At 46.2% G+C, this 27,670-nt stretch overlaps 2 protein-coding genes and 1 long non-coding RNA gene across 4 annotated transcripts in view; 2 read left to right on the forward strand and 1 right to left on the reverse strand.

Moving 5' to 3' along the window:
• Window positions 1–10,269, forward strand: part of GATB (glutamyl-tRNA amidotransferase subunit B) — an 87,519-nt gene extending 77,250 nt beyond the window's left edge. For both annotated transcript variants that reach the window (XM_029940158.1, XM_029940161.1), the window contains 2 exons: window positions 6,633–6,767; window positions 8,201–10,269. In XM_029940158.1, coding sequence (XP_029796018.1) covers window positions 6,633–6,767; window positions 8,201–8,329 — 264 coding nt within the window. In that variant the 3' untranslated portion in view covers window positions 8,330–10,269. The remainder of the gene's footprint in view (window positions 1–6,632; window positions 6,768–8,200) is intronic.
• A 493-nt stretch (window positions 10,270–10,762) lies between these two features.
• On the forward strand, window positions 10,763–14,126 carry LOC115292223. Its single transcript, XR_003908871.1, has 2 exons — window positions 10,763–13,838; window positions 13,922–14,126. It is a non-coding gene; the product is annotated as an uncharacterized LOC115292223 (long non-coding RNA).
• The window catches only part of FAM160A1 (family with sequence similarity 160 member A1), a 265,800-nt gene continuing 252,110 nt past the window's right edge, over window positions 13,981–27,670 (reverse strand). Inside the window, exons 14-16 of the mRNA XM_029940163.1 lie at window positions 23,446–23,624; window positions 22,956–23,094; window positions 13,981–16,231 (exon numbers count right to left, since the gene is read on the reverse strand). Coding sequence (XP_029796023.1) covers window positions 15,978–16,231; window positions 22,956–23,094; window positions 23,446–23,624 — 572 coding nt within the window. The 3' untranslated portion in view covers window positions 13,981–15,977. The remainder of the gene's footprint in view (window positions 16,232–22,955; window positions 23,095–23,445; window positions 23,625–27,670) is intronic.

A 27,670-nucleotide genomic window follows, 5' to 3' on the forward strand; every position in this document is an offset into this window, starting at 1 on the left:
TTTTTTTTTTTTGGCCAATATCATACTGTTTTGATTACTGTAGCTTTTTAGTGTAGTTTGAAATCAAGGAACATGATGTTTTATGCTTTGTTTTTATTTTCTCAAGATTATTGCTACTTGGGATCTATTGTGGTGGTTCCATACAAATTTTAGGATTATTTGTTCCAGTTCTGTGTAAAATAACATTGGCATTTTGATGGGGATTGTATTGAATCTGTAGACTGCCTTAGTTAGTGTGGACATTTTAACAATATAAATTCTTGCAGTCAAATGAGCATGGAATATCATTCCATTTATTTGTGTCATATTGTTTATTTCATCAGGTCTCATAGTTTTCAAAGTATAGGTCTTTCCCCTCTTTGGTTGCATTTTTCCCCAGGTATGTTATTCTTTTTGATGCAGTTGTAAATGGCATTGTTTTCTTCTGTTTCTCTTTCTGGCATTTCATTATTATAAAAACACAACCAATTTCTGTATATTAATTTTGTATCCTGAATTTGTTTATTCTAATAGTTTTTTGGTAGAGTCTTTAGAGACTTCTTAGTATCATGCCATCTACAAGCAGTGCCAGTTTTACTTCTTCCTTACCAATTAGGATGCCTTCTATTTATTTTATTCCTCTGATTGGCAGGACTAAGCTAGGACTTACAGGGCTATGTTGAATAAGATAGTGGCAAGAGTGGTCATCCTTGTCTTGTTTCTGATGTTAGAGGAAAAGCTTTCAGCTTTTACTGTTGAATATGTTAGCTGTGGGTTTGGCATATATGGTTTCTTATGTTAAAGTGTGTTTCCTCTATAGCCACTTTATTTTATTTTTCATAAGTGGATGTTGAATTTTATTGAAAGTTTTTTTGCATATATTGAGATTATCATATGATTTTTATCCTCATTTTGTTAATGTGGTGTATCATGTTGGTTGATTTGTGGATGTTGAACCATCCTTGCATCCATGGAATAAATCCCTCTTGATCATGGTGTGTGATCCTTTTAACATATTTTTTAATTCAATTTGTTACTATCTTGTTGAGAATTTTTGCATCTATTGTTGATCACAAACATTGACTTGTTATGTTGGGTTGTGGGTTTTTTTTTGTTTTGTTTTGTTTTGTTTTTCTCTTTTTCGGTAGTGTCCTTGGTTTTGTTATCAAGGTAATGATAGCCTTGTACAATGAATTTGGAAGTATTCCTTCCTCTTCGATTTTTTTTTACAATTGTTTGAGAATTATAGGTTAACTCTTTTAAAAATGTTTAGTAGAATTTACTGGTGAAGCTGTCTAGGCCTGGACTTCATTTGTTGGGAAATGTTTTATTACTAATTCAATTTCATTATTAGTAATTGGTCTGTTCAGATTTTCTATTTCTTCCTGATTCAGTTTTAGAAGATTGTATGTTTCCAGGAATTTATTCATTTCTTCTAGATTGTTCAATTTGTTGGCATACAAATTTTCACAGTTGTCTCTTACAATCTTAAGTATTTCTCTGGTATCAGCTATAACTTCTCTTTTACTTCCTATTTTATTTGGAACTATTTTTTCTTGAGGAGTCTGACTAAAGCTTCACCAATTTGGCCTATCATTTCTATTGTTCTTCTTGTTTTCTTTTCTAGTGTTTATTCGTTTCCACTGTGATCTTTATTAGTTCCTTGCTCCTACAAAATTTGGGCTTTGTTCTTTTTCTAGATCCATTAGGTGTAAGGTTAGAGTGAGACTTTTCTTGTTTCTTGAGATAAGCCTGGATTGCTGTAAATTTCCCTCTTATAACAATTGCTTATGCTCTATTCCATAGATTTTGGAATGTATGTTTCCATTTTCATTTGCCTCAAGGGATTTTTTATTATTTCATCTTTGATTTCTTTGTTGATTCATTGGCTATTCAGTAGCATGTTGTTTAGCCTCCACGTTTGTGTGTTTTCCAGTTTTTCCTTGAAATCAGTTATCTAGTTTCATCTATCATGGTCAGAAAAGATGCTTGATATGATTTCAGTCCTCTTAAATTTATTGAGACTTGTTTTGTGGCCTAACATGTGATCTGTCCTGGAGATCATCCAGACAGAAAATCAATAAGGAAGTCCCCTACTATTATTGTACAGTTGAATCTTGAACAACGCAGGTTTGAACTATGCAGGTCCACTTACACACATTTATTTTCAATATATATTAGAAAGTTTTTATTTTGAAAAAATAATTTTTTTCACAATGCCTTTTTATTTTTGTTATATACATGTAACAATGTTTTGTATAAAACAGTGTTGATATAAGTACTGACCATTCTTATAAATGGACATTAACTTATAGTACTGATAAGTACAGTATAGAAATATATTTCTTATGATTTTCTTAATAACATTTCTTTCCTCTAGTTTATTGTAAGGATACAGTATATAATATATCTATCTAACATACAAAATGTGTTTACAACTGTTTATGTTAGTAAGGCTTCTGGTCTACAGGAGGCTATTAGTACTTAAGGTTGGTGGAGTCGAGTTACATGTGGATTTTGATTGCACAGGGGATCAGTACCCTTAACCTCTGTGTTGTTCAAGAGCCTGAGGTATTACTGTTAATTACCTGCTTTGTGTAAGTATTTGCCTTGTATATTCGGGTGCTCCTATATTGGGTACATAGATACTATCACTGTTTGTCCTCTTCTTGGATTGATCCCTTTACCATTATGTATGCCCTTGTCTTGTTATAGTCTGTTTTAAAACCTATTTTGTCTGATAGAATCAATGGCACCCCAGCTTTCTTTTCATTTGCATTTACACAGAATATCTTTTTCCATCCCTTTGCTTTCAATCTTTGTGTGTCTTTATATCTGAAATGAGTCTCTTGTAAGATAGCAAATGTGGGTCCTGGGGTTTTTTTGTTTGTTTTTAATCCATTCAGCCACTTTTGAATGGAGCATTTAATTAATTTACATTTAAACTAATTATTGGTAGATATGTACTTTCTGCCATTTTGTTAATTGTTTGCTGGTTTTTGTAGTTCTTTTCTATTCCTTTCTTCTCTTGCTCTCTTCCCTTGTGGTTTGATGAGTTTTAGTGTTATGTTTGAATTTCTTTTTCTTTGTATTGTGTGTGCCTATTATTGGTTTTGGCTTACGGTTACCATGAGGTTCATAATATAATACCCTATGTATATAGTTGATGGTCACTTAAGTTCCAATACACTCTAAAAGTGCTACTGTTTTCCTCCCCTTCCCATTGTTTTTGATGTCATATTTCCAGTCTTTTTATATATTGCTGAACTAATTTTATAGATATAGCTGGTTTTATTTTTGTCTTTTAACCTTTATACTAACTTTGTTTGCTTTCATCACAGATTTTTTTCTTTCAGTTTTCTTATAGTTGTGGCCTTTTCTTTTTTGTTTCCAAAAGCACCTGTAACATTTCTTGTAAAGCTGGTTTAGTGGTGATGAACTCCTTTAGCTTTTGTTTCTGGGAAACGTTCTCTCCTCAATTCCAAATGATAATCTTACCAGATAGGTTCATGGTTGCAGGTTTTTTCCTTTCAGCACTTTGAATATATCTTGCCACTCCCTCCTGGCCTGCCGTGTTTCTGTGGAAAAATCAGCTAATAGTCTAATGGGCTTCCCTTGTCCATAACTAGGTGCTTTCCTTTTGCTGCTTTTAAGATTCTCTTTATCTTTTCCTTTCTGCTGCTCATCTTGAGTGACTTCTACAACCCCATCTTCCAGATGCTGATCCATTCTTCATCCTCTGATTTGCTGTCGATTCCTTCTACTGTATTTTTCATTTCAGTTATTCTTCAGCTCTGATTAGTTCTTTTTCATATTTTCTCTTTGTTGGCGTTCTCACTGTGTTCATCCATTTTTCTCCCAAGTTTGGTAAGCATCTTTATCGCTGTTACTTTGAACTATTCATCAGGTAGATTGCTGATCTCCATTTTAATTCCTTTTTTGAAATTTTTCTTGTTCTTCTGTTTAGAACATAATTCCTCTGTCTCTTCATTTTGCCCAACTCTTTGTATTTGTTTCTATGTACTAAGTAGATCAGCAACATTTCCCAGTCTTAAAGGAGTGCCCTTATGTGGAAGTGTCCTGCAGGACCCGGAAACACAGCCTCTCCTGGTCACCAGAACCAGGTGCTCTGGGGCCGTCGCCTCTCGTGCTCAGCCATTGGTGCCCTAGGCACACAGGTAGGCATACAGCTGGCTCCTGGACCCGGCTACTGCTGTTTTAGGCATGCTGGCGGGGGCCGGCCAGGTCCACCTGCTGGGTGCAGCAGGGCAGGAGCTCTCTGGGGGCGTGCTGGTCCCAGCCACTCCCCGGGGGTGGTGCACAGGGGCTGCTTGGACAGGCACCTGCAGGGGAACGTCTGGGTGGGTTGAGCAGTGCTGGCAAGGTAGATGGAGAGTATCGGTGCTTTCATTGCCTAAGAAAGTTCCCCCAAATCCATGCACCTCTGGCACATACCCTGAGATTAGTCAGTAAATCTCCCAGACACTTTTAAATTTTTTAAACGTTTATTTTTTAGAGAGAGTGCGAGCAGGGGAAGGGCAGAAAGAGAGGGAGACCCACAATCCAAAGCAGGCTCTGAGCTGTCAGCACAGAGTCTGACACAGGGCTCAAACTCACAAACCACAAGATCATGACCTGAGCCAAAGTTGGACGCTCAACCTACTGAGCCACGTGGGCGCCCACTTTTCAAACTGCTGCCCAAGCTGGGTATCAGGGTGAGTTTGTGCGCCAATCTTTTAAGAGCAGAACCTCATTTCCTGTGGCCCTTGTGCTCTCCCGGAGGTAATCGCTGCTGATTTTTAAAGGCACATGGGGCACCTGGGTGGCTCAGTTAAGCGTCCAACTTGGGCGCAGGTCATGATCTAACAGTTTGTGGGTTCGAGCCCCGCATTGGGCTCTCTGCTGACAGAATCATCTTCCCAGTACAGGTCCCCGGGGCGGGGGTGCCTGGCATCCTGAACCGTAAGGTCCTCAGGGGGGGGAACCTCTGCATTGTGATTTCCCTCTTGCTTGTGTTACCACACCAGGCTTGTGGATCCTGACTAGCCCACATCTCTGCTCCTCCTACCCATCTCACTTCAGATCTTTAGTTGTGGAAGAGCTGTTCCGCTCGGCTTCAGGTTGTCCCCAGAGATGAGTGTTCTGGATGTAGTTGTAGTTTTGGTGTGGCTATGGGAGGAGACAAATTCAGGATCTTCTTACTCCGCCATTTTCATCCTATCCCCCCAATGTGTACTTATTCATATAATTAGAAACAATGTTTTGCAGTTTAAGAAATTTCTAAGCTAAGAAATAGATGAGAGAAACTGTTCAGATGGGCTTTTCTGCATTACACATTGCTCCGTTCTCCAAGCCCTGTGCTGCCGATGCTCCACTCAGTCTGTTGAAGGCAGGGAAAGTTCTTACCTGTTATTGAGCCCCTCTCCCTCAATACTGTTTTCTGGCTGAAAAAAAATAGGTGAAAAATTGGCCGCAGGCATGTATAGTCAGTGTTTTTCTAAGAGCAGGGACTCTCTAAGCGTCTTTAAGGTTTTCTCCAAGCAGCTGGGGCTGTGTGGCTGTAGCCAGAGGGGTGCCCCGCAGGGGGCTTCTAGGAAGACCCACCAAAGACCCCACTCGGCCACAGTCACCCTTGTTATTCTGATAGCTGAGCTGAAGGTGCACTGACTGTTGTAGGCACGATAAATATTTGTGGTTGGTTTTGGTCCAGAGTGGGGGAACTCTGAGCCCTGCATCTTCCCTTTCGTTTCCTTTGCCGTATGTGCTAATTATTGGCAAGCTCTGTTTTTCTGGGAGGAATGGCTCCTGGCTCAGGAGCCGTCCTCAGCCCGAATGTTCATAAGGAACATTCAGTGCTCGGTCCTAACTGGAGGCAGAGATGAAGGAGGTGCCACAGGAGACTAACAGGGAACCCGCCCCCCCTTCCAGTTTACACTAGAAAAATGAGGAGGAAAACTACCCTAGGAAATGCCTTCTTTAAAAATGTATTCCTTTCTTCCCCAACTTTGATAAGTTTGGGGATTTGTTGCTGGGTTGTTTTGTTTTGTTTAGTTTTAGGTAGAAAATACACCGTTAACTATTAATTATTGTGGCTACATTTGGGTCTAGCTCCACCAGTGGGGGATAAATGTGGCTTGGCAGGGGTCCGTGTGGATTATGATTTTTGTTTTTAGTTACTTTCCATTTTGTAAGTTCATTATGGGGCCACTTCATTGCCTCCCTGAAATCGTAATTCCCAGCAGGCCGAGTTCTCTGGACTTCACTTCAGCGCAGCGGTTACATGCCTCGGCCCGCACTGCCCCTTCTTCAGCGGAGTATCACCTCAGTTAACCATGCGGTGGGCGTGAGGCGGGCGGGCCTGGCCCTGTGAGTCCTCTCCCAGCTCCTCCAGCCTCTCCCTGCCGTGGGGTTTGAGTCTTCGAGCGGGAGGGCCCGCCGTCCCCACAGGCCCCGTCTCGGGCTCTGTTCTGCGGGAACAGCGCAGCCCGGCTAGACTCTCCAGGCGCTTCAGGAGAGACAGGGCACCCGTGGGGCAGGCCCACCGCTGGGAGGTCACTGCCTCTGCTCCTCCTGCCCCGGCGCTGCTTGTCCCGGCCGCGGCAGGTGGAGCAGGTCCTCACTTCTCTGTCCCTCTCGCCCTCCTCCGCCCGCAGGTGTTTGAGGAACTGTGGAGGGGTAAAGGGAAGACGCCGTCGCAGATTGTGTCAGAAAGGAAGCTTGAACTGATGCAGGATGCAGAGGCACTGGAACGGGTGTGCCATGCCGTGATGGAGGGGCATCCTCAAGTGGTAATTATCGCTGGCAGGGCAGAGAGGGTCTACCCTCCCGGCCCACTGCTCCCTTGCACCGCCCAGAGGCCCCTCTAATTAGGACTGGCCCAGCTTGCTCAGCAATCCCCTAATACATATTGTCTGTTTTCAGCTAAGGCCAAGAGCTGAAATTTGAGGAGTATTAGATAAATACCACTTTTCCTAGAAGGGAAATCCACCCCTGGAGTTTAATCTCATGCAGTTCAGTTTCCAGGGATGTTTATCGAGCTCACCGGCTCCAAGTTTTGACCTCCCAGCACGGCAGCCTCTCCCGGGGAAGGCACTTAGAATCTGTCATGGCTCACTCTGCTTTAGAAGGAGACCTCACTAACAACCCGAAGACATGACTGCAGGAAGGGAAGAAAGATGGGTGAACACTTCAGCTCCATGCCTAAAAGAGGTGGGAAGAAAGGCAGAAAGGGAAATTACTTGTAAATTATGGAGAAAATCCTTGACAGGAGCGTAGCTGAAAACCTAGTCAAAACCTAGTCATTCTGTGTTCTGAGCATAGAACAAAATATAAAAGTGAAAGCGAGTACCATCCCTCCTCCCTCTCCAACTGTAATCATATTGTCTAGAGATTTTTAGTGGGTAAAAAATTGCTAGCATCTCTTTCAGAATAATACCCACCCACCCATCTGCTTGCCGGGGACACTAACAGCTCTGCAAAGAGCTCCCGATAAGGAAAATGAGCCTGCGCTGGGTCTCGGCAGTCTCCGTCTCCCTGCCTCATCTGTGGTGGCTGATAAAGACATGCTTTCAGTTTTGGACTCATCCTGCAGCACCGAGTACAGACGCCCACAGACGCTACCACCTGTCAAGATGCCACAGAGCCCGGGTTCAGGGCGGGTGGCCCCGACAGTCAGTGGCTACTTGATAGAAATCTGGCGCCTCCTGCTTTTGTTGTCCCCATCCTGCCACCGCAGTGCACTCCCCGATCCCCCTGCTCTGGGACAGCTGCCATTTTGCGGATTTGTTTTCTGACAAACGCAGGTCCTTGGCAGGGAGTGGGGTAGAAGGAAAGCCGGGCATCTCCATGCCTGCCGACCCCACTGGAGGATTAGAGAAGGACTCACTCTGACTAGACCTGATCACTCATCTGGGCTTACTCATCCCCAGGACTGAGAAGCTCTGCGTCCCCGTGTTGCTGTGAACGGTCCCCCGTTATGCACCGAGCCCTCTTCTTGTCTGCATTAATCCGAGGGCGCAGTGGCAGACATCCCCTGTGACAGGAGCCTAGAAACCTCCTCAGGAGTTCACCCCCACCCTCTCCTTTTCTCCTTTTATATCTAATCCTAACAGGAAAAAAAACAACTAAATTTGTTTCAGTAAACATATGCCTTAATTTAGCATTTTTTAAGTATGTGTGTCATTATTTTCTCCTCTAAAACAGCTTCTATTTATCTTTAAAGGTCATGGACATGAAGAGGGGAAACCCCAGAGCTATAAACAAACTGATTGGGTTGGTCCGAAAAGCAACTCACAGCCGAGCAGATCCGACTGTGATAAAGGAGATCCTGGAGAAGCAGCTGTCGTCATGAGAGGTTCTGGGCGGGTCTCCGCCTGAGGGAGAGCAGAGCGAGCGAGCCTGAGAACCGGCGCCTCCCAGTCCTTGGCCCCCCCGACGCTGTGCCCTGGGATGCCACCTGCACCAACCAGCAGCGACAGCCCCATCGGCCTCGGCGTGGAAACGGACCCAGGGTGGCTGCGGTGGTGCTGAAGGAGCACATTCCAGGCCTTAGGGATCCTGAACTGAAACACACGGCTCTAGGAAAACTTACCATTCCGCATTTCCCTTAACAAGTATTTCTGAGTAAGTTCCAAAAGCCAGGCACTGCCATAGGTGCCAGGCCATGAGCAAGAGGGACTGTGGTCTGGATGCAGTATTTTAGTCCTGCAAGATGAGTGGAGATGAAAACCACAGCAGCACAGACATGCCGTAAACACGCGGTTGGGAAGCGGGGGCTAGTCACGCCGGCCCGCACTCATCCCAGAGTAGAAGTGACCTTGCCCGCCCGCGCAGCTTCCCAGGGATCCCCGGGAGGCAGAGGTCTGAGAATACATGAAACAGTATTTGTAATAAAAAAAAATAGGTTTTCAAATAAATTTAATGAACAAAATATATACTGAAATATCACATAAAAAATTAACTTACACTTCAAAGATTGTGCAGCTGACAAGCCCCCCCACCCCACCCTCAGGCCAAAGGAAAAAAACCTGTAACATTAAATTGATTTGTTTTGCCTGGGAAGAATAAGATTGTAAACCAGTACATCAGAGTCCTGACCTTTAATGGTAATTGTGGTGCAGTTAACACCCTCTCCGTGAAGGCCGGGCTGCCTTCACCCCTGCTCCTGTGACAGTGATGCCGTAGTCCTGTGGCACAGAGTGTCACCGCGAGCCTTCGTTAGCTCAGACTCACGGCGCTCAAAGACCACTTGCCCGAATGCCGCCTCGTAACAGCACGTGTCCGACAGTGGCGTGAGACAGCGGACTCCTTCCTCGGAGGCTCTGACTTCACCGGATTCTCCAGCATTTCTGTCATGAATGGTGGCAGCTGGGGAACCGGAGCAAAGCAGACCTTCCCCGTCGCCAGTGTAGCAATGAGCGGCGCCCCGGTGCGGGCAGTTGCTCAGACGTCCCTACCTAAGCGTCCCCCTGACCCAGCCAGACGAGCAGGGACACACAGGAAACCAGTTGTGGGGTTTATTCCAGACAAGCATAAAGAGGTAAGGTTTTTAAAAACTTGCGACAAAACAAGTGGCTCAGAATTGAGAGAGAACTTTTACCTCACGCAGGCAGCCATGTGCCTCCCCCGCACGCATTCTGTTCCAGTACTGACAACCTGCTGGGCCTAGAGGCAGAGTATTTTTTTTCTCGAGAGAGAAGGGCTGAGTCCATCCTCTCTCCACACTGTGCAGGTCTGAATTACAAATGGGGAAGGGCCTTCTGAGACCGGATTCTGACAGGACTGTTTTTGTAAGAAATAATATGGTTCTGTTTTGTCTTACAAACTCCATTTTCACCAAAGGTCTGGCTTCCTGGTAATCAGACTTTACAAAAGATGATACTGGAGGATCTTTCCAGACCCTTTTAAATCAAGGCCTTGCTAAAATGGGTGATGGGGGTGGGGAGGCAGCTAGATGAAGATAGTTTCCCAAAATTATGTCCGTTGTAGACTGTGTAATGGACTGATCATTTCCAGAGAAAAATGCCATCATGAAAACACCTGATCTTTTCAGCCTGTCTACCTCTGACAATTGCCCATGGTCTTGAATGCCCATTTTTGAAATCCTGAGAATTTGACAGTTCTGTTAATAGAAAAAGTAAAATCAAAGCACAGTTCAGATCTCTTACTTGGAATATGACTGACTATATGTTCAAAAGATCTGTTTGCAGAACAGAGTCAAATTCACCAAGTCTGACTCTGCTCATAAACGGGCCTCAAATACACTTTTAAATACATTTTTGCATCAAGTGAGAGTTTAGTCTGGTTCTTTACTGTTCCAATGAAAATCTCATGAAGATGTATGAGTTGGTGCCATGTGAAGCCACTGCCGTCTGTCATTGGAATCCACACACCTGTAGGCTGGGAGGGGAATGTGCTGGAAAACTGGCTCATCCCCAGGATAGCAAGAACCAACTCGACCTGGTTGTGCCCAAACCATGCGCTCTGTTGGTTGACAAGAAGTTGGTTGGTTGGTGGGCTGGCTCTGGTAGGAAGTTAGGAAGGTCAGCCTCAACACTCTGCGTGGCGCCTGGCACGGAACTTTGGTGAATATTAAGTTTATAAAACCAAATTAGTGGGCAGACTTTTGTGGGGCCTTTTGCAGTGAGAGGCTGGTGCTGCCAACCAGTAGACTTTTGAATTCTGGACGTGTGAAGTCTAGGAAGGACCTTCTTGACTCTGTCCAGGCGTATGCACCAAGGTGAACATCTGTACCAATCTCTCAAAGTATACATGCCCCGGGGGGGGGGGGGGGGGGAAGCTAATCATTATTTATTCCAAGTTTAGCATGTTTTAGCTGATCTTACACACACACACACATACTCGCACACACACCTCTTTTGTAATTATTGCTTATCTGCAAGAAGGCTATGAAATCTTTGAAAGTACACACTCACCTAGAGCTTTTAGTTAATACACAGCTTATGGGAATGACCCACAATTCATTTTGTGTTTTTCATTTCTACAGAATTTGCTGCATCAGTTCAAGGATTCTGCACAGTGACTATTGGGGGGAAACACTAAGTATCTCGAAGCCATGTTGTTGACCCAGTACGAAAAGCAGCATGGAAATGGCTGCCATGCTTTTTTGGCGGATTTCAGACAAATGTACTCATGGATTATTTGAACACAAATAACCCTAAATTGGTGATTGAAATCCTCTCTTGTTGCCTCCCTTAGTCAAATAATTTAGCAAAAATAATTTAAGCAGGGCAAAAAGGGGCCTTGTTATAGGCCTTTTGCAGACCTGTCCCAGTAAAAAGTCAGCAGACACACTCAGAAGCACGGACTTCTAGAGCCTCAGCTCCTTGAAATTTATCATCTGGCCTGAGAGCTTCCATCACCCTTGTCAGGTTCTGAAATGACATAGTAAATCTAAGCTCCCCAAAAGGTGCCTGAAATACCTATCGAATGCATACTGACAGAGCCTATTGGCTGTCTTGTAACTTGTGTGGCTGACAGTGAGTTAGGTTTACTCACGTGTCGTAAGACAGGAACAAAATTCACAGTGACCCAATGGGATGAGAAGGGTCAGGCCTGGCCAAAATTATCATCTGTCTTCAGACCCAAAGTGCAGACGCCAAAGAACTGAAGACTCCACCCCAGCCCTGGCCCCACCCTGTCCCTGTCCTCTTCCCCATAGAACCTCACCAAAAACCTTTCACGAAAGCCCTGTTTATCCAGTTAATGAGCTGCAGGATAATCTGTCCTCCAAAACAAGTAATGGCCTAATAAATGCCTGAACGTGGGGAGGATTTACTGAGGCAAAATTAGCCCAAAAACAATTGTTAGTCTTCCGAGAGCTCTTTCTAAAGCATTAGGTTTATGATGGTCATTCAAAAAGGGAAAAAAAGTCAACTCCGTTTTCTTAGAATGTTTCCTCCATGATGTGATTTAAGGGTGGAGTATAAACTGTTTGACTGTTCTGTTCTAAGCTGTGATCGCATGGAGAATTAGTGCCGTGTGATGTATAGAATGATGGTTGAAGCGAGAAGGGGCCTGAGACTATATTCTTAATGACTTCAAGCTGGTGTGGCCCCAGCCACCTGAGGACCGCTGTTTGCAGGAAGAGCCAACACTGCAGAGCTGGCTGAGATTCGCAGCAAGCCACAAATTACACTGGCCGGGGCCGGTGGCTTGAAGTAGCACGTGCAGTAATAACTGTCCTGCGATAAAGTGTTTCATAAAAGTGGCAAGCTTGACAGCCATTTCAGTAAATACAGGACTGGTAACGAGCAATTAAACCGAACTGCCCTTAAATGAGAGCTGTAGGTTATGCTGCACATAGTGAACCTCACACCAGGGACACGGCCCGCGGCGGCCAGGGCAGCACTTCCCTCGTGAACGCAACCTAGACACACCAACCCCGATTCCGAACGAGCCACGCTCCCACGGCCCAGAACCTCCAACCAGATCTGGAAGTCAACCCACATGGCCGTGGCAAGCGGCCGATTCAGAGACCTCAAAAGCAATTTTCAGCCCTGAGTACCACTGGCTGCCCAAACTGAATAGGCAACCCAAATATTCTCATATCCTGTTTCTGGGTTCTATTCGTCAAGAGGATGCTCTCCCCACAATTCCATAGCTCCATGAAGTCCTAATGGATGACAACCAGCAGCTCCATATGACCTAAATCAAAGCTACTTGCTGAGCAAAAGGTCCGCCTGAGGACCGAATAAAGAACTGAATGCATCCTCCCTACACATGACAGAGACCTCAGTTCGAAGCCATCAATACACCAAAGTATTTTCCAAGCCAGTACTGAGTAAGGGGGGTGGAGGGGGAGAGAGTTCCATAAAATTCCATAATTCCTTTAAATACTGAGGAAAGAAAGTTATATATTGATGAGGTCACATCTCTTTAATTGGTTACTCCAGCAACCCCCTTTCATGGCTGGGAAATTGTAATTTATACCCAATGGCTGTACGTTAGTCTGAATTCACCTGGAATTTCTTTGTTTATAACTTTTAAAATTTACTTGGCCATTTCTAAAAATCTATTTTAAATATCCCATTGCTCGCATATACTTTGAATCCTAGAATTCACTCTGTCTGGAACTCTACCTCAGACCCTGCATTATGAGTTGAGATGCATGTGTGATGTTCCAGGAACCCTCAAGTTGCTTTCACTGCCCAGGACCATCGGGCTAGACGCAGGGATCCAGTCTCAGGCCCACAGCAAAGGGTGTGCACCCTCTGTGCCTTCTGGCAGGTAAGTAGCACAGCACCTGAGTGGGAGCCTGTCCTATGGAGAAGGGACCACGCTCTTGGACCACATTTTAAAGTACAAGTATCATTACAAATTTTTCCCACGTTACAAAAAACAAATGTCTATGGGCCTCACCTATTAATTTATGATTGGAATAGTCTACTTTATTACCATGGTTTTTTCCCCACCAAGGAATTCCCATTGTCACCCACCTGCGGTACGGTATCTTCATTTCTGCCTAGATCAAAGTTCATTCCTCCAAACCCCTCCAGATCTGGTCTCCTCTCATTTCTAGCCTCCAGACTCTGCTGCTTCTCCTCTGTTTTGCCCACACTATTCCCGACCTGTCTGTCCTTACCTCAGCTACCTGGCTGTTTCACTCAACCATGTGACTTTTCCAGTTCTCTATAATGCATTTCCAGGTCAGACTTCTAACTTCATTTTGAAAACCCCTGAACACAATACTCTCGAGGAGGCCTATAATGGATGCAGAAAGATGAACCAGTTTCCAATTCCAATTAGGGTTATCATGTGAGTTTGCTACCAGCACCCCACCATGGGAGTTAATTTTCCTGCCTCCTACCCAACACTGGTCATCTCTGTCCTCTTTTAAGGTAAATCTAATTCAGTACCTATTTTTAAAAATGCTAAGGGGCACAAAAGCAATCTGTTTCCTAAAAGGGCACCCTCTACATAGGAGACTATGGTGCTCTATAATAAAGCAATATGGACTGAAGACTCAACACCATCACCAGATAATGAAGAGAAGTGTAAATCAACCCAAAAAGCCAAAGAATACACTTTCCAGGTATGGCTTTAGCTTTTTCTGTACCTGTCAAGTCCAAACTGGGAGATAAATACTTGACAAAACAAGAGGATAATAAACTATAGCTTACATTCCATCTTCCTGTTCCTCTTTCTTAATATACCATCCGCCACCTTCTTTTTCAGTGGAGACCTGGGGGTTTGCAAATACAAGGGTGTGCCAGGAAGCCAAGCCAGTCCACTGGGCCTCATACATTCCGCAGCTGTACCACAGCTGGGCAAACCATTTTTCAAGACAGACGAATGTGACGTCAGAAACGTACAATGGGTCGGTATCTTTGGTTTCTTTCTTAGACTCAAACACTGTGAGGCTGGCCGCTGAGAGCCTCCTTGCTCACTCAGGCCAGGTCTCCTGGGGTCCACGTTCCATGGGCTGGCTTGCTCTCAATACAAAGCTGCTTCAAGATCCATGAAACACCGATGGGCAGCCTCTGCCCTGCAAGGTCTCAGAAGTGATTCTTTCCTCCACGGCCCTCCTCTGCTACCGGCCTGATTAAATCCTACCAGTCCTCCGGAGGCACGACCGTCAGACCTGTGGCTGCCCACAGGGCTCAGCAGCGACGCCCACAAACAAAAGGAGGAGAACTAGGACTTCTAGATTCCCTCCAGACAGGGAGACCCACCCTTGTTACGTGCTTCTCCCCAGCCCAAAATAGAGGGAGTGGAATTGAATGTCCACAAACATCAGCTGCTCATGGTCTTGTTTTTAGCACACAATTATTTTGTGTTTCCCCCTCTTTGGTGGTTTAAGGAGACTGTGGCGCTAAGTATAATTACGCCTCCTGCAGCAAGCTGCAAAGCAGCACAGAGGCACTAATACATCACATGGGGGCCTTTTAATGAACCCCATTACTCAGAAGGCAGCAATTCTGTGTGCAGTGAGTCATCAGCAGGCACTTGGCTTTGCAGGGCTCCCTGTGACCTGTCTGCATTTACGTTCCAGGTCCCAAAGCGTACAGTGCCTGTTTCTCTACAAAGTGCAACATATTAGAAAAAGCAAACAGGATCTAAAATAATTGCCAATGTTTTTATATATTGCATTTAGTTTACCTTTATCCTTTCCCCTGCCCCATACTCCTCCCCACTGTGAAATAGCTTCACAAATTAATCTTTCATAAAACACTTACAAAATAATGATACCCAAATATATGATACCCCACTTCATCAGATCAAACTTCTAAAAACCAATGTAATGGTTTGCCTACATAGATTTCATTTTGTGCAAATCTGACTAAAATAAGACTATTTCCAGTGTTTAGGAAATGGCATACTGATTAAAGAAAGCTCTCAAGCAACAAGAAAATTTCCCTGCATTCCAAGTTATCCACAACGACATCTGACTTCCCAGGCAAACAGCTGAGACCAACGGATTTGCCTGCAACATAAGGCAGCACGTGTTGGGCAGAGGGCAAGTCTTGGAAGTAAAATGCAAAGGGACACATGATACGTGCTTGTGTGATGGAGGAAAGAGGGGCTCCATCTTTATTCTTCCCTTTTATAAAATGGAAACTGAAATGCAGAAGGCAACAGGAGCAGATGTTCATTCTTCATGAGCTATTGAGGAGCTGAGCCTTCTGACCCGGGGTACTGCCAGAAATCATGGAAGTATTTGCTTGGTGTGATCTAAGCTCTAAGCTGTAAGATGAGTGACTCAAAGGGACGGGAGAATTAACAACCAAAAAATCGAGGACGAAAAAGGAAAAGAAAACCTGCCAAAGGAGCCACCAGCTTATGAGACTTACATTCTATAGGAGGTGGAAAGACCGGGAGAGAGAGGAGGTACACAGAAAATTCCCCTCCTCACAAATCAAGTACTGTCAGGAAATATCAAAGTAGAAATTTTTGTAAGCAGCTTTGCATTTAACATTCAGTCAAGACGCTAAAACCTTAAAAACAAGAGCCTCTATTAAAAAAAAAAAAGAACTAAACTAACAACAGGAGTCCTCAAGGTCACCCAGGATCTTGTAGCACAGAATGGAGTGTTCCTGGGCCAAGGCAGCCAGTTCCTTCAGGAACTCCGGGAAGAGGGCAGCGGCCAGCATGGTGTTCCTCACCGGCAGGGGCAGGCTTGGGGGCACCCCAGCCACCTTGGCTCTGTTTGTCAGGAAGGGCTGAAGCACTCTTGGGGGACCATCCAAAAGGTTCTTGCCAAATCCTGTCCTGGAAGCATCCTGAATGGGATCTGAGAGCAGAAAGAAAACTGTCAGGGCGACCCTCCACAGGCCTTTGCATCCACCCGCTTAAGTATGTGTGAGGAAAGGGGGCTGGTGGACTGTCTAGTCGTGGGTTCAGTTCCTAGAACCAAGTCTGAAGACACAGCCCTTGAACATGTACCTTCTCCCCCCCACCACCCCGGCACACACACTTGCCCAGCAGATGACCTCCAGCACAAGGTATGTGACGGCAAGAGTTTTATCCCAAATCCCATGTAAGGAACATCATGCAGCAATTGTGGCCACCCTCCGTGCCCAGGACACGGTGAAGGGAAAAAATGAAAAAGTGTCTCCTGCCACCACATCTACCAAGTGAAGACTCAGCTCACCACATGTTACATGAGGGCATCCAGAGGCTCCACCTGCTCTCCCGGGGGCGCGGGGGGAGGCACCCTACCATATCTACCGATTAAAGTGAGGCTGCAGGAGGCAAGCTGGGCTAAACAAGCCACTCCATGCGCTCTGCAGCTCCGGCCTGGAGGGCTCCCTGAGGACCCCCAGCTCCTGGCTGGGACCTCCAGCCTTGTTTGGAGAACACAGTGGAAGAACACATTAAAGGTTGGAAATACTGGAGAGGAAGCTGGGTGCTAGTAAGACCAACCAGACGGGGACCTCCCCACAACCATGGGCATCCATAGTGGGCAGCAAGTGGCTGAGAAGCCCCCATTTAAGAAGGGTTTCCAGGGGTTTCGATCTCAGTTTCAGTAACAGGTCCTGGATGAGATGAACCCAAACTTGAACATATTCAAATGATTTGCATTTCCACATCAAATCAGCTTTACTAATTAAAATGGTTCAACTTTCCTGATGACTTAATTCTTAAATATCTCCAGCCTTCATATATTTATAGGAATTATTTATGCCTCCGTCTGCCCCTACTCAAATAGGCTCACTACTCTTTAGAAATCATTATATTCAAGTTCTTAATTATTTTGGCTGCTTTTTAGAATTCAGTGCCATTTTTCAACACTTCTCAGAGTGTCACTTAACTACAGTACTAAAAATTCTTGACATTTATAGTACTTTCCACATCTCACTACTATAGTCTTTAGTGTGAAAAAAAAATCCTCTGCTTTACTGCTTTAAATATCTTTTAGATTAGAGTTTATCACACTTCATGCCATGAAGAACTGGAAAAGTTGTAGAGGATCGGTCTGCTGCTACCTTTCAACAGAAACACACAACACGTCCTGACAATAGAGCGAGAAGAGAAGTGCTGACACCCCTGAGGTCCATGGCCAGCCTCGGAGCGCACCCCCTGGCGCCCCCACACGAGTCCTCCAGCACCACGGCTCTTCACAGGGCCCGGCAGAGCTCACAAAGGAAGCCGGCCTGGCTAAGAGTGAGGATGGGACTCTCGCAGGCAGTAATACCAGGCCAAGACCTGCACTGTTCACAGAATTCCCTTCTCTGTATTTCTGCGCCTCTGGGTCTCACTAGCCTCAAGAGACCCCTGTGCAGTGGTTAAGAAGAGCACACACTCTGCCACTTAGTGGCTGAGTGACATCAGGGAGGTTGCTCTACCTCTCTGTACTTTAATGTCCTCGTGTGTCAAAAGCTCACAGAGCTGTAGGGATTAAATGAGTCAACAGGCAACTCAACCCCCAGAACACAATCTAATTAACTATGGGCAAAAGACCTGAATAATGAGACTACAGTAAATCTCACTTTACACCTAACTGCATGGCTAGAATCAAAAACAAGAAATGACAAGTGTTGGGGAAGGTGTGGAGAAAAAGGAACCCTATTGAACTGTTGGTGGGAATGCAAAGTGGTGCAGCCACTGTGGAAAACAATATGGAGGTTCCTTAAGAAAATTAAAAATAGAATTATCATACGATCCAGTAATTCTACTTCTGGGTATTTACCCAAAGACAACAAAAACACTAATTTGAAAGATCTCTGTTTGCTGCATCATTATTTACAAGAGCCAAGATACACAGGTAACCTAAAGGTCCATCAATGGATGAGTGGATAAAGAAGATATAGTACATACATAATGGAATATTACTCAGCCATAAAAAAGGAGATCTTGCCATTTGCAACAACATAGATGAACCTAGAGAGTATATGCTAAGTGAAATAAGTCAGAGAGAGAAAGAGAAATGCCATATGATTTCACTTACATGTGGAATTAAACAAAACAAATGAATAAAAAAAAACCCTGAAAAAACAGATTCCTAAATACAGAGAGCAAACTGATGGTCACCAGCGGAGGGATGGGTAGGGGGGCGATGAAACAGATGAAGAGGATTAAGAGGTACAAAACTAGAAGTCTGTAAGTAAGTCATGGATGGGGCACCTGGGTGGCTCAGTTGGTTAAGCATCCGGCTTCAGCTTAGGTCAAGATCTCACGGTTCGTGGGTTCAAGCCCCGCGTCAGGCTCTGTGCTGACAGCTAGCTCAGAACCTAGAGCGTATCTTCAGATTCTGTGTCTCCCCCTCTCTCTGATCCTCCCCTGCCTGCCTCTCAAAAATAAATTTAAAAACCATTAAAAAAATTTAAAGTAAGTCATGGAGATGAAAAGTAAAGCATAGGGAATATAGTCAATAACCCTGTAATGATTGTTTGGTGACAGATGGTGACTATGCTTACCGTGATGAGCACTGAGTAAGGCACAGAATTGTTGAATCAATGTTTACCCTGAAAACTAATATTGTATGTTAATTATACCTCAATAAACCAACAAACAAGAGATTAAAAAAAATGAGTCAATAGGCATAATGTACACAGGGCCCTCTTGATGGGTCATCCATCACATCATCAGCAACTCAGCTGCCACTGACCTCACAGACTTCCTGTTTCCTGCCCCGAACGGCATTCCCTGCTCTAGCCTCCCACCCATGTTCTTAACCAAGAAGGCCCGTGCTGCCCTTGAACCTTGTGTTGTTTGGTTTTTCTCCTCAACCAGACGTGGAGTTTTCTGAGAGCTGAGCCCCTAGGCGATGTGTCCTTCACAGCATCCAACACACTTCCTTATTCACAGTAGAAGCTAACAGCAGTTATTCAACATTCGCTGAATGAATGAGGGAAGGAACTGACCAACATCAGGTCTTCCCTATCCCTGATCTCCCTGGAGCTGGTTCCTTTTCCTCATCTCCAACTTTCTCTTTCAAATTCATGCCTCCTTTCTCCCAAAAAGGGCTTTTGTGATTCATTTATCTAGCTTGATCCATGAATTCAGAAAGTGTCATCACTAAGGCTCATTTACCCACTCGAATCCAAGAACTGTCCTCACTAACAAGGCAGCAGTGGGAGCGTGCCCGGTGAGGGAGATCTAGGACTCACAGGCTGTGCTGTTAGCAGTGTCACAAAGCGCCATCAAGCTCTCCGCTCAAAAGCAAGGAGAACCAAGTTATGGTTCCCACCAGGCAACTGGCTTACCATACAACGTCTCTGTTTCCTTTTCTGTAAAATGGGAAGACCACCCACTGGACCTCTCCCAGAACTCAAGATCAGTGAAAGGACTCGGAAGATAACTGAAGACAAGTAAATGCAAGCTCTGTGGTTTGGAAAGCATCTGAGGGGAAGTGGCTGATCCCAGAGATCAACAGTCTCAGGCTGACCAAGTCACAGCTGGCATAGGAAGTCTGTCCACCCTGGAGCAGGGGTCACAGGGATCTTTACTTCTGTTTGAAGCGTTAGTGAGGAGGCTTGATTTTTGGAGGTTTTTTAAACTTTTTTTTAATATTCTTATTTATATTTGAGAGAGAGAGAGAGAGAGTGTAAGTGTGGGAGGGACAGAGAGAGAGGGAGACACAGAATCTGAAGCAGGCTCCAGGATTTGAGCTGTCAGCACAGAGCCCCACGTGGGATTCAAACCCACAAACCATGAGATCATGACCTGAGCCCAAGTCAGATGCTTAACCAACTGAGCCACCCAGGCGCCCCTGGGGAGGCTCGTTTTTTACAGGGCTGCCAGGAGGCCAAGGGAGTGCAGCGCCTGCATGACTGGGGAACTCACTACAGCACCTGAGTTCCACCCATCATCAGGGGGCTCAGCAAGCACACAAAGCACCTGAAGAAAGAGGCAGGAAAGAAGGGAAGTATAAATAAATGTCAGAATCTGGAGTGGTTTTCTAAAATGTTGCCCTGGGTCTGAAAAGCTGCAACAGAGAGTTTTCAAGACTAATGCTGGCAAGATTTAAAAGTCAAGTGAGAAATCCGTTACAGGCTCCCCCCACCCCAAGTCCACGGTGCTAGGCAAAGCGCATAGCTCACAAACACGGCAAACCCCCCTGCTTGGCCCATTACCAGGACTCTCAATCAAGCTCCTGGATTCAACTCCTTTGTAGGCAATCACATCACACTCAGTGCTCTGGTGGTTAGCTTTGTGCAAGGTGACAGGCACCTTTCTCATTCTGTGAGTTTAGAGATTTTTTAAGGTGAAATGAGGGTGAATCTGAAAGAAGTTGGAAAGTTAATCTGAACAATTCTGTTAAAGGAAAGTCTTCTTCCCTGAGAATAGCTTCTTACAAGTCAAAGCCCCCTGAATGTTACAGACCTTAGAAAGTGTCAACTATGGCTAATTTGACAACTGTATGTGGTGGGAACAAGTTCCCTGGGCACATACCTGGCATCCACAGCCAGGAAACAGTCAGAAGCCAGGACACAGCATAGGGTGTGAGTGACCTCCCCACCCCACCCCCTCACCCAGAGTGTGCGGGCAAGGGAAGCCTAGGAAGCCAGTCAGCGTCTATGCCCTTGGCTCCACACACTGGGCAAGATAGGCTCAGGCACTGAGCTTCGTGACCCTGGCTGACTGGGTCTAATTTCAGCCGCCTTCTGCGAAAATGGAGTCAGCGGTATCCTTCTCGCCCACTGCACAGTGCCACTGAAAATAAGATCATCTGGGAAAGCACATTACAGACTGAAAAATACAAATGAAGACCAACCATGCAGTGTAATGCAAGAAGTCAAGTCATCTTCTGCCTATAGATTGTAAAAATGGCCATAATTCTCCCAGCTCCTGCCATGGAGAGGTGGAAGTTGTGCTCCATTCTTGAACCTGGGCTGGCCCAATGACTTGCTTTGCCCAATAGAATGGAGCAGAATCGACTTTGTTTGGGTCCCGGGACAGAGCCTCAAAAGATTTTGTATAATCCTGCTCTCGCTCTTGCAACCCTACAGCCATGATGTTGATGAGCCAGGGCTAATGAACCCTCTGGATGATGAGTAAGACAGACCCCCACGATCCACATCACCCCAGCCAACAACCACTCATGTGAGTGAGGCCATCCCACTGACGGCCACACACCAGCGAGTCCAGCCAAAATCAGCCGAGTCTGGCCCAGAGCAGATCACCCAGACAACCACACAGACCCGTGAGCACTCATAAATGGCTTTCTCTTAAACCACCAAGTTACTGCGTGGTTTCGTGCTGCACAAAAGCTAACGCTCACAGGGGGAGCTACAGCGATGTGCTCCGGGTTCAGGAGGAGCACAGCTAACGCACCAGCAGTCTGTGAGCGAGGAGAGGTCGGGAGGGCTGCAGCCCACCTTTCCACTGAGGTGTGGGGGCTACTCCCCCTCCATGAACGGCCTGGCCTGGCCTGCTCTTCTCCAGGGCCACAGCTTGGAGCCTGCCCCCTCATCTCCCAGTGGCACAGGCCCACCTGTATTTCAAAACCTGCCTTGCAGTGCCCTGAAGGCTCTTCACAGCCAGAGCTCTACAGCCAAAAGGACTTGAGATGGAAAACAAATTCTTCATTTAAAAGTCAAGGAACCCGAGGCCCAGTGAGGCCCAGTGACCAAGATGAAACAGCTACACAGAGGCAAGGTCAAGCCATCAGAGTTCTGGGATCTTTCCAGCTTCCTTTAAAGGTGTGAGCTTGCCCCGAGTCACATTTCTGCCTCTCACTCTCAGTGTGACCCCTTGCCATTAGCCGGGCACGGGGAGCCCCACGCTCTCCACTGTTGACCAGCCACGGCCTCGAGGAAGCCCGGCAGGTCCGTGTGGTGCGGCAAGCAAAAGCCAGAGCGATACGGGGCACCTCCAGGTTTGCACTCACTCCGGCCTACACCATGGCTTGGGGGAAAGCTGACCATCACACCCACCCAGCCTGGGCGGAGGCGAGGCACAGCAGAGGTGCTCCCCAGGCCTGGCTGGCAGACAGGACTGGTGCCGGCTCTCCGGCTGGGCATTGACCCCTGCCCGCCCCCAGCCTGGCACCTCTAGAGCTCATGAAAAGGCACTCTCAGAAACTTCAGGCTGAGCAGAAGCTCTCCTTGTCCCAGTCCAAAGGAATAGTTTTTACCTTCCAGAGTCCTAAAGCTCACTGACTTGGGGCGGGAGAGTCATGATAAAGAGAACGGATGCCCTCCTCAGGGCAGGACTGGCCAAAATATGGTTCAGAGTGTGCATGTAATGCCTCTTTCTGGCCCGTACATGTCAAGTTATTTATTCCAGCCAAGCAACAACACACACCACTCCTTCCCTGAACCACTGTCGGGCAGGGAACAAGTGTCCTACGAAGCCCTCCCAGCTGGGAGCAGGCCAGGTGTAAGCAGGGGACACTTTTCTTTAGGTTTCAGAATGCGAAGAGGAGGCCCCTCCTTATTGGGTAAAAATAACAATGTATTTAGATGCTTTGAAGGCCCAGGAGCCAGCACAGCCTCTGTGAGCCCAAATCAGGAAGCTGGGGAAATGGAAGAACAGCTGGAGGAAGGACACAGAGGAGACCCCTGACTTGCCTTTGGTTAGCGACTCAGGGCTCATGTCAGACATGTCCACTCGGAAGAGCAGGTATTGCTGGGCTTGTATGAGGAGCCCTGGGAAGTCTCTCTCCCCAGAAGCAAACTGCTCGATCTTGTTTTTCACAGATGCGAGGACCTGTCAAAAGCAACAGTAAGATGTTAATGCCTCACAACGGAATTCCACCCTGTTATCAATGTATCATTCAGGTACGGCCCTGGTTGCAGGAACTTTTATGACATTAGGCATTTGCTTGTTCTTAACTGCCTGGGTGCTCTTGGGAGGGCACCCTCGAAACATCATACTGGATGAAGCTTTGCTGTTTGTCTAGAATAATCTACACAGCTGGTGTCCTAGGACGGGGAAGGAGAGCAAATGAATTAGAACCAAGGAATTTTAGAAAAACAGCAAAATCACAGAGGAAAGGAGAAGCCCTCTCCGTAGCACCCGTAAAACCAGCAGGCATGGATCCGGACCCGGCGAACGTACCTGATAGAGGGAGCGGACACTCGGCTGGAAGACCATGTTGGTGTTGAGCAGGAAGGAGCGCAGGAGGGGCTGCGGGTAGCTGGCTAGCTGAGTGATGATCCCGATAAGCAGCAAATTAACATGAAGAGAGTTCTCCAGCATGTTCTCCAGCTTTGACAGGACCACGCTGATGAATGGACCTGCAGAAGAGCACAAGGCTTCAGGGCTGGCTCAGCACAGCGGACATCTTTCCTTGACCAACTCAGGAGTCACCAGGGCCACCGCTCCCAAACCGCAGGCCCGCCAGGTACAGATCAAATACAGAAACAGCTGAGAGAGCCAGGTCTTCTGTCTCAAAGCAGAACAGGAAGCAAACCACCAGCACCAAGAGAAAGCAGAAATACATGCATGGGAGCTGATATTTTGACTCTGTGAGCGGTTTTGATACTATGAAAATTATTACAGACCTTGAAGAAAGCCAGAGGAAGCATAATTTGAAAAATTAAAATACACTTCAGGGCACCTCGGTGGCTCAGTTGTTGAGCATCAGACTTCAGCTCAGGTCATGATCTCACGGTTCAGGAGTTCGGGCCTCCGCATCAGGCTGGCTGCTATCAGCACGGAGCCTGCTTTAGATCCTCTGTCCCTTTCTCTCACTCTGCCCCTCCCCTACTTGTGCTTTCTCTCTCTCAAAAATAAACAGGGGGTGCCTGGGTGGCTCAGTTGGTTAAGTGTCTGACTTTAGCTCAGGTCATGATCTCATGGTTTGGGGTTTCGAGTCCCCCATTGGGCTCTGTGCTGACAGCTCAGAGCCTGGAGCCTGCTTCGGATTTTGTGTCTCCCTCTCCTCTCTCTGCCCCTTCCCCACTCTCTCTCTCTCTCTCTCTCTCTCTCTCTCACACACACACACACACACACACACACACACTCTCTCTCTCTCTCTCTCTCAAAAATAAACAGTAAAAATTTTAAAAACAACAAAAATAAACATTAAAAAATTAAAATATACTTCTCCATAATGTTGTTGTATTTACTGGAACGGCCAGAGCTCAAAAACATGGTTTTCAATCATCTCATGAAGATACATACCGTAGGGCTTCATACAAACATCAGAAACCAGCACAAGTTACAGTAACGAAAAAGCCTTTGTGTTAGTACAGAATACCAAACACATACAAACTATGTTTGCCAAATAGCAACAGGGCGAGCAGAGACCGTCTGTCCCCAACAAGCACCCTGAGAAAAATTCTGTCTTGTCAAATATCACAATGTGGAAGAGACAACCCAGGGGTGAGTGAGGCCTGGGCAGCTTGGTAACAACACTGTCATTTTCAGGTGGAGGAGGGGAGGGAGGGAGGAGGGGGACTCCATCGGGGGAAGTGGAGTTCAATGTGTCACAGGTTCTCAACGAAGAAAATCTATACGACTACAAAAGTAGTTCATAAACAACTAGGCAAAAAGGAGCTTTGACTAATTTGGATCGTGAGAAAATTAATATGCTTTATGTTGGAATTCACTGAAGACAGGGGAAATCAAAAAAATTAATCTGGCATTAATAAAATTACTTGAAGACATTTTCCATTTTTACCATAAAAGCGGGCCATTAAGCAAAATGAATAAGAATTCTGTATTTCCCCCAGTGGAGCTATTGACGATGCCTCTAAACCATGGCATCTTTGGAAGAAAAGCACATCACCCTTGATGAATACACGTGCCTTGTGAAGATTTCACCAACGTTAATACAAGTTTAACAAAAACATGCTTCACCACGAGACGCTTCACTCAGAAGCCTTGGTGGCGGAAGACGGGAAAACCCCCTGCTAGCAAAGGGAAGCCGTCTGTGAGAAATGGCACTAAACCTAACCCCCTTCCCCATGCAGGCAAGTCACGGATGGCAGCCATATTCCTATTTTTGGGGTACAGAGGATGTTTCTACTGGGGACTCCAACAAAAAGTCACTGCCCCCTCATGCATTTAGATGAGCCTCAACTTTCCCATCTCTGGGATGGGGACAGAGCTTCTCACTTTCCACAACACAGGCTTTCAATAAACTCTTTGAGTAGAGAGCCTTCACAGAGCACAGAGGCCCTGCTCACAAAACACAACCGGGGGTGTGCCAAACACATTCGGACACTGGATTAGAATCCCACTTTGAAAGCACCTTCATGAGGCTTCATCCAAAACCCCAGAAGCATCATTGGTAACTCTTCGGAAGGCATCATCACCCAACTGAAGCTTTCCAGGTAGATGTAGGAGGGTGAAGGCTGCTGCCCTCATCCTCCCGGACTCCGGCCCAGTCTTTCCTATCTTCCCCTGCTACCCCCCACCCCCGCTCCCCTGCGGTCCCTGGCTCAGCATCTGTTTCCCTCCAGAGGGACCCAAGACAGGTGGATTCAGTCACTTTAGGTGGACAGAATCTCCTAGATTCTGTTCTTAGTGGGAGCCTTCAGCTGCCCTCCCAGAGCCCAAAACTGTACTTTGCCTGTGTGGCCATCCAGCTGACTGTGCAAGTGACCTGGGCAGAGCAGGTACAAGCCACTGCTCCTGCAGGGGAGGGACACAGACCAACCCCCTCTGGAGAGTAAGTAGCATCACCATCTCTATTCTGGATGACAGAACATTAGGTCAAGACCAGCAACTGTCATAACCCACTAATAACATTAATTACAACTTATTAGGCACATGCAGTAAGAAATATCTATGAAAACTCTTTCAAATTTCTCTTTTATTCTTAGTTGATTTCTAGAACTTTAAAAAAAAGCTGCTTAGCACCAAACAGTTGCTAGGGGAAACTCGGAAGCGGATGAAAATCAGAAAAAACTCAGCTACGATTCAGAACGCCACAGGTGTGCATGGGGGTGGACAGTGTGTTTCCTCCTCTCTTCTTCTAGGAGGACAGGCAAACCCCCCACCCAGCAAACACGAACTTCTCAGAATAACTAAGATGGCGTATCATTCACGCCTCTCCCCTCTCGTGTGCCCTCTTCCCCGGCCTCTTCTCCTCTTCCTGTATTTTATAACTCCAAGAACGCAGCAGCCATCAACTCCGCGCCACAGATCTGCTGGTCCCACGCTGGCAATCCCTCCTGGGTGTGGGACTTCACCACCACCTCCTGGCCAGTCTGCCTGAGGTCCGAGTCCCATCGCTGCCCGTCTGGACTCCAGCAACAGTCTTTCTACTTCAAATTTTTTTTATGTTTTTTTATTTATTTTTGAGAGACAGAGAGAGACAGCGTGAGCGGGGGACGATCAGAGAGAGAGGGAGATACAGAATCCGAAGCAGGCTCCAGGCTCTGAGCTAGCTGTCAGCACAGAGCCTGACGTGGGGCTCGAACCCATGAACCACGAGATCATGACCTGAGCCGAAGTCGGACGGATGCTTAACCGACTGAGCCACCCAGGCGCCCCAGTTTTTCTATTTTAGCAGAGATTTAAGTGATTTTTTTTAATTTTCTTCATACAGTACAGAAATATAAAGAATAGGCTTCCTCCTGGGAGACAACCCCTGTTAACTGATTAGAGCATATTCTTCCGGACATGTTTTATATATATAATAAAACAGTAAAACTGAATTATTATTTAAAACATGCAGTAATGTGCCAGGCAGTGTTCTAAGCATTCCACACGTTCCATGTTATCAGCTTACTTAAATAGTCTACAGGAGCCTATGAAGTTCATTATTTACCCCCATGAACACTGAGGCAGAGCGCTAAGTGTACGCAGCCAGCAAACAGCCATGGCAGTAACCCAGCCCATTTGTTTCCAGGGCTGCTTCTCTGCACCAACACACTACACTAGCTTGTCTCCGTGCGTGTGTACCCTGGTTAGTTTGTGTGTGTGTGTGTGTGTGTGTGTGTGTGTTTGACCGAATGACGACATCCCCCACACTCTGTCCTGCACTTTGCTTTTCCACTGAACACTCTATCCTAGAGACCGCCCCAGATCAGCCCACATAGAGCGGTCTCATTCAGTGCAAGGCTGCAAGCTATTCAGTCGCCATGGGAACTACGTAAGTAAAACAGTCTCCAACTACTGGACATTTGGGTTGTTTCCAGTCTTTTTCTATTGAAACAACACTGCAATAAACATCCTGGTAAATACATCTTTGTACATACATGTGAATACAGCCTGTGAGACGTTCCCAGGAACAGAACTCGAAGCGCGAGTGCATTCCGAATTCTGCCGCAATGACAGCAGGCTCCCCCCTGCTCCCCGCGGCAGTGCTCTCTCTCTCTCTCTCTCTCTC

Source organism: Suricata suricatta, chromosome 1, assembly GCF_006229205.1.
Source record: "Suricata suricatta isolate VVHF042 chromosome 1, meerkat_22Aug2017_6uvM2_HiC, whole genome shotgun sequence".
NCBI classification, from domain to species: Eukaryota; Metazoa; Chordata; class Mammalia; order Carnivora; family Herpestidae; genus Suricata; species Suricata suricatta.